The 14,698-nt window shown below is 43.9% G+C and overlaps 1 protein-coding gene across 6 annotated transcripts in view; it reads right to left on the minus strand.

Annotated features, from left to right (window-relative positions):
- Positions 1-14,698, minus strand: part of lrp2a (low density lipoprotein receptor-related protein 2a) — a 298,347-nt gene that overhangs the window by 62,387 nt on the left and 221,262 nt on the right. For all 6 annotated transcript variants that reach the window (XM_080199227.1, XM_080199226.1, XM_080199224.1 and 3 more), the window contains 3 exons: positions 12,165-12,339; positions 7,727-7,923; positions 5,296-5,538 (listed from right to left, as the gene is read on the minus strand). In XM_080199227.1, coding sequence (XP_080055353.1) covers positions 5,296-5,538; positions 7,727-7,923; positions 12,165-12,339 — 615 coding nt within the window. The remainder of the gene's footprint in view (positions 1-5,295; positions 5,539-7,726; positions 7,924-12,164; positions 12,340-14,698) is intronic.

The raw sequence follows: 14,698 nt of genomic DNA on the forward strand, positions 1-14,698 counted from the left end.
AACCAGCCTGCAATTTTAAGATACGAATGGGTGGAACATGCACTGCATTTGTCCTCATTGGTATCAGATATCAAGCAACTTCATCAACTCTTTAAGGAACCGTTACAAGTCTGTCTGAGACCTGGTAGGTTTCTTTTCTTATTTTTAAAAGATTTCTGTGGGTCAAAGAGGAGCATTGATGTCAATCCACTTACAATCCCCATGCCCCACCCTGGTCACTTCTTTGCAATTGTCTCCCTCCTGTTACACTGCCAACTTCCACTGCTCCAGACTAAACTTCCTGTACAATTTCGTGGACAAGTTGTTGTATTTTGCAACCACTATAATCAAATGCAAAAAAGACCCAGTCCTTAAAATGGATATTGGATGGACAGTGCCATTAAGATGCCTGGGGTTAAAACTGATCTAATGCTGCGATCATAAAACAGTCACATACTCACATTTCACAGCCTTAAATGCTAACAAGATAAGCTTCTCAATGGGCAAAATACAACAGTTAAATATATTTGAAATATGTAATGGACTTATTTATGTTGACAGATATTGGGCTACATTTTTGGGCCTCACTGAGGGTGGGAATGGCATCTGAAACTACCACAGCAGCCAGATGCCAGTTTCCGATACTATTCCCAGTGCTGGTCATTTTAGAGGCAGGCTAGGACTGGCAAGGCTACATGTCCCATGGAGCAGGAAAGCTGATCAGACTAGTAAGATCTTTGTTAACTCAAATTTAAGGCAGCCAACAGGGGTTTTCCAGCTGGCCTCCAGATCCCTAAAATGACGGAAGGAGCCGTTTAACGACTTGGAGGTGGGCACCGAGCAGTCAGCACCCAGTGGCAGGCTGGCAGGAGGGCAACAGGCGAGGGGCCTTTGCCTGCCTGGATATGGGTGCAGCATTTGATTGGTCCTCCAGCTTTCCAAGGCCTTCTGGTGCCTTTAATTGAATAGGGAACGTGTCTTCCTGCCAACTGTGAGTGTGCCTCATTGGAAATCGCGAAGAATAACTCCCCCACCACTCATTATCCAACATGGATATTGTTGGCTCCCCATCCCCCAATGACTCAGACATCACTGGCCTCCCCATTCCCCAATGACCCGGACATTGCTGGCCTTCCCATCCATCCCCCTGCCACTTCATATGAACTGGCCTCACTACAGCCTTGCTCATAAATAGTGCTGTACTGCCGTGCACACCCCTTGTTTGCGAGCGTTCCCACTCGTTGAATGAGAACCCTGAGTATTGCACCTCGTGGGCACAGTAACTTACTGAATGAGAGACAATCAGCATCCTGGGAGATGGTTCACCCTCTATGGAAACCACGTTCCCATTACATTTCTCACAAGGAATTTTTATTAACAGGCTCACGACTGGCCCAAAGTGACTGCACTTGCACTCCCCTGACAAGCCAGAGTTGTGTATAAGCTGTGATAATGGACACAGCACCAGTCACACCAGGAAGATGGCTGGAAAGAAACCTGCCCTGAGGTCCTGCCAGGCTGACCAGGCCCACTTGATGGGCGCAGTGGAGGAGAGACGCCAACTGCTGTTCCCCATTCAGGGTCATTGCCCAAGGGGTTGTGCCACAAAGGCATTATGGTGGGGAGGTGGCAGCTGCAGTTAATGGCAGGACACTGACACCTTGGTCTGGGGAACAGTGTCAGAAGAAACTGACCGATCTTCTTTGGGCAGAAAGAGTGAGTGTGCATCCCTGCACATGTGCTGGACTAACCATGTCAAACCATGCTCAGACAGTTGAAGGGCATCCAACAACAGTACCCACCCACCACCTCTTCCCCACCAAAAGAACTGCATCCAATTTCTTTTCTCCGCCCCCCTCAATCAGCACCCATCAGTGGTGACCCTTTACCCTGAAAGGGCCAACACAAGCTCCAAAACTCAGCCACACACTGTACCCCATGCATTTCAATATATTCATTCTTTCAATCCCCCTTATTTCCCCAGAGGAGAAAAGTGCCCACAACCAGCGAGACAGGGCTCAGACTGGTGGTGGTGTGCCTGGGCTGCAGTACCTGTGGCCTGCAAGCAGTGTGCCCTGGAGCTGGCGGGGGAGAATCAATGCCTAGAGTGGTGACTGTCAGCCACGTTGGTGTTGGCATGTCAATGAGCATCAGCTTAACCCTCTTCCTAAGTCTTCTTTGAAGTGAGTGTTATGCTGCGCAGACTGCCTTCCCTTAATGTGTGTTTTTTGTCACAGTCCGGGACCAGGATGCACTAGGCCCTTCAGGTGTTGGCAACTCTCCCCCTGGACCCTCATGAAGAAACTCCGCAGAACATCTCGGACAATACCTCGGAGGGAGATCCTGAAGATTCCTCCGAGAACAAAGATGTGCGGGATAGGAGGATTGGCCATGCTAAATTGCCCCTGGTGTCAGGGGGATGAACAGGGTAAATACGTGGGGCTGCAGGAATAGGGTCTGGGCGGGTTGCGGTTGGTGTGAACTCAGTGGACCAAATGGCCTCCTTCTGCACTGTAAGGATTCTATGATTCCATGACAGCATGAGCAATCCGGCCCAGGCATCAACCACACAACCCACCAACACACGACAGTGGGGCATACTAGTGCTGAGGCTTCTGGGTCACTTACTGGTAAGCACATCAGAGTTGCTCGAAGGGCTAGTTGGCCTACTCCTGCTCCTATTTCTTATGTTGCTGATGCACATTGAGCACATTCAAGGGCTCGGGTATACAGAAGTCCATCAGAGGCGAGGATTTAGCTGGCCCCGAGCCAGATGCTGGGCCTCAGGGTTCGTACATCTCAAGGCTGGTGGAGATGCATCAGAAAACCCGGGGAGTTGTGTTTGGGCTGGCAGCAACCATGCTGTGACTGCAAGGCTGTTCGGTGGAGTCAGAGTGCTGTTGCAGGAGGTGGTGCCAGCACAGCATGGAAGCAGGCTGCAAGGATGGCTATTCTGGACACACAGAGGGCCATGGCAGGGACACAGTGAGTTACGGCCGAGGGTGTCACTGGCATGCAGGAGGCACATTAGCCCATAGCCATGGGTGCTGGGATGTTGGAGACATCGGCGGCCATGGCTGGGACTCTTGCTGGCAGGACACAAAGTTGATCATGGTTGTGGGTTTTGACAACTTAGCCCAGTCTCAGAGGGCCTCATAGGTGAGGGGCTCCAGAGTCTGGCTCGCTTACAGATTGCTGTAGAGGAGGGGCTCCAGCACCTGCCCAGTCTCAGAGATGTCATGATGTGGAGATGCACACAAGGGCCAGATGTACTCAGAGGTGTACTCAGAAAGCCAGGGCTGAAGGGTCACAGACCATGGGGCAGATGCATCTGGGCCTCCAGGACTGGCAGAACTACGTGTCACCAGAGTTTTTGGGCTCAGTCCAGCTACTCTAGTGTCCCATGGAGTGTTCCTGGGGCCTACGGGCACTCTGAGGAAGGAGGAAGGGCTAGAACCCATGCTGGGACTTTCCACCCAGGAGACTCCAGATGTCCTGAAACCTTCCAATATCCCCCTTCCTCACATTGGGGCATCTCAGGGCTAGCTGGATGAACAGGGTGGCACAGAAACATCAGTGTCATCTGCAAGTCAGCCAGGATCCTCCAGGTCTCGGCCATCCAAGGGACAGTTGCCAAGGGCATCACAGGCAACAGGGGGCAGAATCACAACTGGATACTTCCATCTCTGATATGCATACTAGGGGAGCACCTAGAAGAAGCAGTAGGCCACACAAGATTGGAAAGTTGTAGATTTACTAAGTGGTCATGGGTGAAGATCACCAGTAGTTCAATCTTTTCAGCAAGGTCACCAGTTGTCAGGGTTAAGTTTTGTTAAATGTTAACAGCATAATAAACTGCTATTTGCACTTCACAGCTGTGACTAATCTGTCTCTGATTCCCCCCCACCCCCACACAGCTGAGTCTTCCCCAATCCCATGCATTGAGGGGCAGACTTGCTGCGCTGCATGATACTTAACCAAATGTTATAGACTGCTTGCCTTACTTTCCCCATCATCCAACAGACCCTTAGTCAAATAGGACCCCTGTCTTGCACCTGCCTTCAGCCCCAGTGGTGCCCCTGGCCCATTGCCCAACATACTTGTGTTCCCAAGCCTTACTGCTATATGGGCCCTGGTGGCAGTGTGTATTTGGAGAACAGGTAGGAGTCAGACTTGAGTGGCACCAGGGGCAGAATCCCATTGTGCCTTACAGTGAGCCATCATTATCTCCAGCCTTCACCAAAGACTTGCTACCTGTGCAAGCCCAGGCCCACTAACAGGTGTTTCCTGCATTGGGGGAATGAGAGGGGGTGGGGGAGAGGAGGATAAGAGAGGGTGGGAAAATATTCATAATGTTGAATTTCAACGTCATCTCGTTGGCGCCAAAAAACTTGGCTTGGATGATGCTATCGGGGTGGGAACACGTGTGCACATCCCATGAATTGGCCAAAGCGAGAATCTCCCGGCCCGCTGTGCTACAAAATCAGCGCAGTAGGATGGGAGAATTGCCCCCCTCCCCGCCATGTTCTTTTCTGTAGGAATAAAGGCCTGCATAGTTCTGATAAATGTCATCCTTATCTGCAACTTCATCATACCCTACGTCCTATTCTCTCTAGGAATAGTGTTATTCTTGTAAAAGGTACATCTTTTGTCAAACTGTTAACTTCAATTTCCCATTACAACTCTGGCGTGTTTGGGTCAAACTCCCAAATCAAACTTTGGGTCAAAATGTTCCACCCAATTAAATCTGATTCTCCTATTGCTAAAGGACCAGACAAGGTAGATTCAGAAAGAATGTTCCTGACAGTGGGAGAGTCCAGAACTAGGGGGCATAGTTTCAGGATAATGAATAAACCTTTTAGGACTGAGATGAGGAGAAATTTCTTCACCCAGAGAGTGGTGAAACCATGGAACTCACGACCACAGAAAGTAATTGAGGCCAAAACGTTATGTGGTTTCATAAAGGCATGAGATATAGCTCTTGGGGCTAAAGGGATCAAGAAATATGGGGGGAAAAGCAAGATCAAGCTACTGAATTTAATGTTCGGCCATAATCATAATAAATGACAGAGCAGGCTCGAAGGGCCGAATGGTCTTCTCCTGCTTCTATTTTCTATGTAAGTTTTTCCATAAAAGGGCAACATTAATAATTTGCTGTTCACAGACAACTGCCAAAGCATCCAGATTACAGCTGTAAAGTCAGTAAAAGGAAATAAATTAGAGATAAAATTACAAGTAACATGTTTTTTAAGAAAAACTTAAAATGTTAAAGCCTGATTGATTTCAGGAACATTTTTCTTCTTCATCTATACTCACAGCATTCATCATAGGGCTCATCAGAGTAATCTCCACAATCGTTATCTACATCACATTTCCAGGATAGTGGGATGCAGTGGCCATTATTACATTTAAACTGGCCTGGACAGGTTCTAGAAGCACAGTGAGCAGGATCTTCATCAGACTGATCTCTGCAGTCGTTTTCCCCATCGCATTGCCAGGCTTCAGGGATACAGCGTTTATTGGTACATTGCCACTGGTAGCTCTCACACTGATGTCTGCCTACACAAAAAAAAGCATGAATTGGCTTTATGAGTACAGTTTTCTTTCAAATTGTACATGCAACTGATATGGGAGGACTGATTTTTTCTCAGGCCGGAATTGTGTGTGGCAATGCTGAAGTAGGTGGTGATACCACCAACCGCCAAATTCTGGTGAGAATTTGGTGAACTGGTGCGATGACAATAATCTTTCCCTCAATGTCAGTAAAATGAAGGAGATAGTCATCAACTTCAGTACACGTAGTGGAGGACGTGTCCCTTTCTACATCAACAGGGATGAAGTGGAAATGGTCAAGAGCTTCAAGTTTCTCGCATTTAGGTCACCAACAAGCTGTCCTGGTTCCTCCATGCTGAGGCTATAGTTAAGAAAGCCCACTAATGCCTCTATTTTCTCAGGAGGCTAAGAGGGGATTAAGGGTTATGGGGAGAGGGCGGGAATGTGGAACTGAGCCACGACAGATCAGCCATGATCTTATTGAATGGCGGGGCAGGCTCGAAGGACTAGATGGCCTACTCCTGCTCCTATTTCTTATGTTCTTATGTTCTTATGAAACTCACATCATTTTTTACAGATGCGACATAAAAAGCATCCTTTCCAGATGTTTTTTGGTACAGCTGTTGCTCTGACCAAGATTGCAAGAAACTACAAAGGATTGTGAATGTAGTGCAGTCCATCACACAAACCAGCCTCCCATCCATTGATACCGTCTACACTTCCCACTTCTACAGAAAGGCAGCCACATAATTAAGGATTCAACGCACCCTGGACATACTCTCTTTCATCTTCTTCCGTCAGGAAAAAGATACAAAAGTCTGAGCTCATGTACCAACTGACTCGAGAACAACTTCTTCCCTGCTGCCACCAGACTTTTGAATGGACCTACCTTACATTAAGCTGATCTTTCTCTACACCCCAGCTGTAACACTACATTCTGCACCCTTCTTCTCTTACGAATGGTATGTTTTGTCTGTATAGCATGCAAGAAAAAATACTTTTCACTAAATTTAAAAAACATAAAGCCCAAGAGATTTTAACTCCATAATATCATATTTATGCTCAGATGCTGATTAGCGGGTGGAAGTCTAAATTGGTTGGTTATGTTCCGGCTGGATGTCCATGGAAATGGTTCTCAGCAAGATAACAATAGATTGAGAAAGGTCAGCAAATGTTCAATTGTGGGGGAGCTTGTTGGGAAGCCCGAGGCTGCAGAAGACCTAACTATCCTTGTGGGGACTGAACAAGCAAATGGACATTCTGCAAAGAAATATGGAGAGGCCCAATGACAGTTCATTCACTGGCAAGAACCCAAGTCAACAGAGATTGGCGGAGTAAATGGGAAAAAGGAGAAGGTTGATGAAATTAGATCCCCATATGCTGTGTGGGATAATCAGCAAGAGAGGGCAGTGTGGTATTTGGAGTTGCTTCTCATAATCAGATATTGACCATTCCCCGTAACCTCACACATTTACCCCTGATCGACACATCTTTGGGCACCTATTGCTGTGCGTCATGTACAACAGCTACAGCTGCACTGCCACTTCTGAGGAGGGAGGTACCTTGATCAAAAGCACTCATTGCTTAATCAAGGGACTGGACATCGGGAAGGAATAGACCGCTTAAAGCCAACCCACCTGCTCTTGCTGCCCTGTCTTTACATCCCTTTCCCAACAACTCCCCATCCTGTGAAATCCAACTTCCATATCCCCACTTACTTACCTGAGGTCTGAGTTGGGACTCCAGTAGATGTTTACCCTGCAGTAGCCAGGGCCTCCCCTATAGCACTCCTGGGCACAAAAGCTACCATCCTCTGATTGGCCAGCAGCTTCCAGTGGGTGAGACATCCACCCCCAAGGTCTTAATTGCCACTGGCCTTGCCACTGCCTGATTGGTTTGTGGTTCAACGGGCCTTCCCAGAAAGAGGCAGCGTGTGTCTCTCTCTCTGATTCTCCAGCTGATAGGCGAGATCCCCAACACACCAACAAGATTCTACTTTTAAATTGGGTTGCAATATATCAACAAACAGGAACAGGGGATTTTAAGCTGTGGAGAAGAGGAGGGCCACATAGAAAGGGCAAAATAAAGCGACAGATGATGGTTACAGATAGAGTTAACAGTTGCCAGTCTAGAGAAACCATACTGACACTTTGATATGATCTACTATGTTGAATTAACAATAAGAAATACTTACTACAAAGCACAATGTCTTCATCAGATCCATCTGGACAATCTTGGTAACCATTACACAAGAAACTGGAAGTGGTGCAGTTGCCATCATTGCACTGAAACTGTCCAATTCTACAGTAGCGGATTGGACAGGTGGTAGGTTCATCTGATCCATCCCTGCAATCACTTTGCCCATCACATTTCCACCAGATTGGGATACACCTATGACAGATAAAGGAACAGAATTAGTTGTTACATATCTATGCCTGACACATTGAACCTAAAAGCCCTGACAATAAAATACCACTACAATTTCAATAGTTGCAATATAGCTCCACAGAACAAGAATATTGAACAATCAGAATTACATATGAGGGCAGATTTTGTAAATTCCTTCTTCTGGTCTGGAGCATTTTGAATCTGTGTACATAAAATAAAACGAATGAACCATCAGAATATTCTGCTGAAGTTACTGACCTCTCCCATCTGATTTCCAAATGCATTCTAGATGTGCAAAGTTTCTACTGCCCATATCTGCTCTGTTGCAATTACAAGCTTTGATGTGATTTGCAAATTAATTGAAAACATACAAGCTGTTAACATCCTTCATTCCATTCTCAAAAAATACATTACATGGGTTGCTAAAAAGATATCCACATATTGCAGGAGTATGAGGGTATATTAATGAATCAAATACATAATGGTGCAATGTAGAAGGGAGAGTTGGCAGTAAACAAGTGATTTTTCTATAATCCTGTGCTGACAATCTCATTAGATTAATACATGTGGATGTCTTCATATTATATAGAATAAGAACCAAAAAATGCAGGGTTGTCTTTATTCATTCTCAAAACATCTCCAGAAATCAGTGGCTTCATATCACTGTCGCTACATCTCAAGTGTAACACATAGAAATTAAGGATTTGGGAATGTAGGCAATAGAGAAGGAGCCACAGTTACATGCTAATGGCATCCCATCAATAAATGCCAGTCACATTTTCACCAGAATTGGCATTCATAACGGACCAGAGGACATGCATCTATTGACCATAAACAACTAATTGGCCAATACCATGCAAAATCAGAGATTGGAGCACAGAGTCAGATAGATCACTCATCTCATTTACACCTTATAATCCCACACAGCGCTCCAGGTGTTACACATCTGAAATGCCATCTCGATGTGTGTGCACTAGCAGCTCAGAGGCAAGACTGTATCAGCACCATACAAATAGGCCAGGAAAAACTATAGATCATTACAGTTGCCAAATCTTCTGTATTTTAAGCTTCACGCTCTTGGCCCTTTAATCCTTAGCGTCTTTAAGGTTTCATTTCAGAGAGAAGGTCAAAGCACAAATGGATCCAGGGCCTTTGTCAGAATCCTAATGCAACAGAGGAGGTGAAAGATGGAGCAGCGACACCAAAGGTAACTCCAACAGGTGGATCCACCTGAGGAACATGGTCGAGGGGAGCCAGAGCATGGACAGAAGGGTCAAGAGGAGAGACCCAGACAACAGAAGTGAATCACTAGACCTAGGGTACACTGCAGAAGAGTCTCCTATTTACAAATAAGTGAGAGACAATGCTGGGCATTTCTGTGCTGGTCCTGAGCTCTGGTAGATCACATATGCCACATTCTTCATGGGGTTAGAGGTTATCTCCTGCCAGTGCCTTTGAAGAAAATCACAGTGCTCAAGTCTTTGCCTGTGAGTCTTTCCAGGGATCAACACATGACCTCTGCAGCATTGCCTAGTCCACAACTCATCAATACATAAAGGGGGTCACTGATGCACTTTACAGGAAGACCCATCATTATGTTACCTTTGCTTCGGATGAAAGTAGCTAGTCTGCAACATTCACCAGCTTCACCACCATCTCAGGATTTCCAAAATTGCCGGGTGTAAGAGACTGCACCCATGTGACTTCACAAGCTCCATGGCAGCAGTCCCTCATGTTTACAAACCACAAACCACAATTCTATCAATGTACAACTGGTGTGTGGTCATCGGAAGTATATACTGCATGTTTGTGCTCAGTTTACTTAGAGTTGCCATGACTCCTATATCCTAAATCAATCCAACAAGATTTTTGAGGGGTCAGTACATCTGCAGGGATGGCTGCTTGAAGGGTACCCACTTAAACACTGGCGGATGACACCAGTGGATTACCCTCAGAGTCATTCTGAGGAGAGATACAATGCTGATCACCACTCCACACATTCCATCACAAAGCAGACCATAGGACTTCTGAAGGTGCATTTCAGATGCTTGGACCATTTAGGTAGCTCACTGCAATATACTCCTGAAAGTGTTTCATGCCTCATTGCCCTTCACAATCTGGTAATGATAAAAGTGATCCCTTGCCAGAGGGTGAGCTGTAGGAGGATGAGAACTCATTGGAGAATGCAGATCCAGAACCCGGGAACCTCAGGAGACTGCTGAGGGTCCATAAGACAGAAGGAAATAAGAATGGCTTGAGCCTGCTCAGCCATTCGATAGGATCATGTCAGTAAGAATGCGACAACACCATAGAGGAAGGAAGATGTATGGGATATGCCTGTGATACTTGACAGAGTATCAATTGTTGATGCCCTGTCAATTGTTGAATTATTGACAGGTGCCAGAAAGTGTAAAGTTAATGGCCACATTGCTCCTTGTCCTCAATACAATTTTCTTTCACCTCAGGAGTGTCCAACCACTCACAGCAAGAACGAGCCCTGCATTCACACTTGCGCATTCTGGCCTCGTGAATTGCCAGGTGATGATTGCTTCTTTGGTCCATAATGCCTTTTGAAAATACTCACTCTGGGAACTGAGAAAACAAATAGGAGCAAAAGCAACACAAGAGAATAATTCAAGTTTTCGCTGTCAAATAATGATACAAACATTGCAACCACCGTGAGGTGAAGGCTGAGGAATCTCCTCCAACTGTGTGTGTGTTTTGTCTTTTACTATTACCACTGGGGAGACACAAGTGCTCCTAGCGTATCAATGATGATGAGCTGCCCTCATTCAATGGTTTTCCTTGTGGAATAAGGATTAGAAACGGATAAATCACACACTCCAAATGAGGATTTAAACACATCTCCATGACATCACACAAGGGTGTGGAGACAATCAAGTGAGGTTTACATCATGTGAATGTTAATCTCAAAGCAGGGCACTGAGTGAGAGAATTAAAGCAAAATTAAAGCAAAATGCTACGGATGGTAGAATCTGAAACAAAAACAAAAAATACTGGAAAAACTCAGGAGATCTGGCATCATATCTGGTAAAAAAAAAATAAATCTATCATTTGAGTCTGCATGACTCATCTTCACAGTTAAAGAGAGGGAGAAATGTGATGGATTATATATTGCATAGGAGGAAGTGGAACAGCTGGAGCAGAGTCAGAGGTCAGTGATGGGAGCTCGGAGAGATTGCACCAAAGAAGTATAGGTCATGAGAATAGAGGAAGCATAAATGGCAGGAGAAGGTGTGAGTAATTGCAGAAAGGTGAGAAATCAGAAATGTTAATGGGAGAATAAAGGTTGGAGCTCAGTGAAAGTAAAACTTAAAAACAAGTGACAGATGGTTTGATGGCAGAAGGGTTTGGGGGGGGATTGCATTGGGACAAAAAATGTTCTGGATATAAAAGAAGGTCAAGATGGAGGAAAAAGGTCACAGTCTAAAGTTGTTGAACACCATGTTGAATCCTAGGGATGTAGCAAGCCTAATCAGAAGATGAGTTTGCTGCTCCTCCTGTTTGCATTTTTAGTGGAAGTTCACTCAGTATATACATATCAATGTCAATCACAAAATCCTTTAAAATTTGTTTTCACTAAGAATTTTGGATTCTCCTTTTCTACGATTTAACTTAATCCTCAACCATTAGCAATGCACAACTAACTTGAGTTCTGCAGACACTATCTTCACCAATAATGATATATTTGCAGAACTTCCTCCACCCTGCTTATGATGGTGAGGATCCAACAATGTTATCTTCATGTAACAAAAATAACTGCAGATGTTATATCTTTATATGTTCTAAGCTTCTAAATCGAGCCCTGTCTTCTTCAGCCTGCCTGTATTGCACCACTGGACTCATCATCCACTGAGCTCTGCCCCCTTTGATACAATTTCAATCAGAAGTTTTGGTTTTCAATCTCAGTTTCATCTTAATTCACGTAGAAACCAGAAAGATTAGTTTCCTTTTTCAGATTCCCTTTCAAATTAGGGTCTGTCTCAAAAAATACAAGCTGTGAAACCACAGATTCCATCACATTTGAACCAGCTTTGGTTGGTTAACACAATAATTGTAACTGTTGTTATCCTTACATTGAAATACAATCATAATTAAATAATGTGAAAAAGGTAACAGTTGTAATTCTGAAACACAAATAGAAAATGTTGTTAGCATTGTTAAAATTAAATAGGAGCTTAAGATGCACAGACTGAAGAAAAATGCAGTATTGATTATTGTACCTTTCATTGTCTAGACATCTGTACTGTGTACTTGTGCACATGGGAATACAATGAGTGGTGCTGCCAGGCTGCTTCATGAAGTTATCTGGGCATTCACATGTGTAGCCTTGACCACCCTCTGCTATCAGGCACAGATGGGAGCATCCACCGTTATTTGTATCACAGGGATTGTTTGCTGGAAGGAGGAGAGATACAAAAGGGGACAGTTAACACAGGAATTTATTTCAATGCATTTATAAGGAAGCAAGGCATAAACATTACAGAGAATGGCACCGTAAGACTGCATATTGAATCCAGAGTAAATGTAAACAGCTTCTACCCTTTAAGCCTTGAGTATATTCCAAATGCAGCTTTATTTTCTATTTTTAAAAAATATATTCTGATAATCTTATGATTATACTTCAGAAAATGCTGTATTGGCTGTCAACAGTTTTTTGAGATGTATGTTGCTGATGAAGAGCTAAATGTGAACTTCTTTTTTATCGTTCTGTTTCATATATTTCTTATGTTTACCGTGGATTCTCACCATGTTTGATCATACAACAACCTGCAACTTGTGAGTAGGGACAATATAATAGCATGGGTTGCCTATTAGTTAATGGACAAAAAACAGAGGGTGAAATCTTGTTGTCTGGCAAAATGGGTGGCAGGGCACATTTATTCAAGTGGGAGGGTGGTGAGTGGTGACCAATTAAGTTCATGGGGGTGTGGAGGAATAAAGTTCAAATAATATGGAATTAATACAGGAATATTAGGCTAACAGTTACTTTGGACAAACTCACAGTATAACAGAGTTTAAAACTAGCTTGCATAAACTGCTGATAAGCCTGAAAAGCAATCAGGAATTCTTGTTATGACACCAGCAAGTAAGCTACAATACCAGCTCTGATAAGTAAAATCACAAAACAGATAAAACAAAACACTAGATCCCAAGTTATATCATTTTACTGGATGCATTTCTTGATCAACATGACTATCATGTCAAGTCTAGTTTGCAGCAAAAAATTCAAAATAGCCTTTCCTAGAGGTTTTTTTAAATTTATTCGTTAGACATGGTCATCACTGATTGGCCAGCACCAGCATTTATTATCTATCTCTAGTTACCCGAGGGAAGTTGAGAGTCAACCACATTGCTGTGGCTCTGGAGTCACATGTAGGTCAGATCGGGTAAGGACAGCAGACTTCCTTCCCTAAAGAACATTAGTTAACCAGTTGGGTTTTCCCAATAATGTCTTTCATAGTCATCAGTAGATTCTTAATTGCAGATAATTTTTTTTAAAATTTAAATTCCACCATTTGCCATAGGGATTCAAATCTGGGTTCCCAGAGCATTAGCTGAATTTCTTGATTAATAGTTTAGTGAAAGTACCACTAGGCCATTCCCTCTTCTAAAGTTGAGCAGGTACCTCATGATATTAGATGATTCATTCACCATATTTTTTTAAAGCATGTGCAGTACTCACCAAACAGGCAACAATTTCCGCAATGACTAAATGGAGCTCTCTGTGCCCTCAGCTAAGACCCCCTTGGAAATAGTGATCATAACATGATAGAATTTAGTGTTCAGTAAGAGACTTGGATTGAAAACAACTATGTTTAACTTAAATAAAAGGAATTACAATGAAATAAGGGGTGAGTTAACTAAAGTGAACCAGACAGATAGACTAGCAGGAAAGAGTAATTGATTGTGATTTTCCAAAAATCCTTGGATTCTGGTGAAGTACTGGAGGATTGAAAAACTGCCAATGTGACATTTCTATTCAAAAAGGGAGGGAGGCAAAAATGTGGATAACTATAAGCCAATTAGCCTAATAAGTATTGTTTTGAAAATGTTGGAATCAATTATTAAGGAAGTAATAGCAATCTATTTGGAAAGTCATGACCAAAGAGTCAGCATAGCTCCATAAAGAGAAAATCATGTCTGACCAATTTATTAGAGTTTTTCGAGGGAGACACAAGGGCCGTTGTTCACTCAGATGATCCCCAGTATGGAGGAACTGTCTTATGAGGAGGTAAAGCAAGTTGGGATTCTACTGATTCAAATTTAGGAGAATGAGAGGTGATCTCATTGAAACATATAGGATTCTTAAGGTGCTTGGTAGGATAAATGCTGAATGTTTCCCCTTGTGGGAGAGTTTGGACCAGTGGGCAGAGCCTCAGAATAAAGGGGGTGTCAATTTAAGGCTGAGATGAGGAGGAATTTTTTCTCTCAGTGGCATGTGATTCTTTAGAACTCCTTGCCAAGAAAGCTGTAGGGACACAGTCTATGCGTATGGTCTTACTGCCCATTCATGCCATGCTCCCACTGCAGTGAAGACAGAGATTTTGGCAACAAGCCAAATCTCCATTCACTGCAATAGGATGGGAAAATACTCATCTGATATACAATTGAATTGAAATTGGCATTTACATAAATAAAGAAGTAACATCTGCAGTGCCTTCCCGTATTGATCACTAACGGTAAAGAAAATATCAGCCTAGCCACTTCCTTCACCTGAGGCAGGTGGGAAAGCAGATCCCTTTTGCAGGTATTT

Source organism: Carcharhinus amblyrhynchos, chromosome 11 (genome assembly GCF_965287045.1).
Source record: "Carcharhinus amblyrhynchos chromosome 11, sCarAmb.v2.hapA, whole genome shotgun sequence".
Classification (NCBI taxonomy): domain Eukaryota; kingdom Metazoa; phylum Chordata; class Chondrichthyes; order Carcharhiniformes; family Carcharhinidae; genus Carcharhinus; species Carcharhinus amblyrhynchos.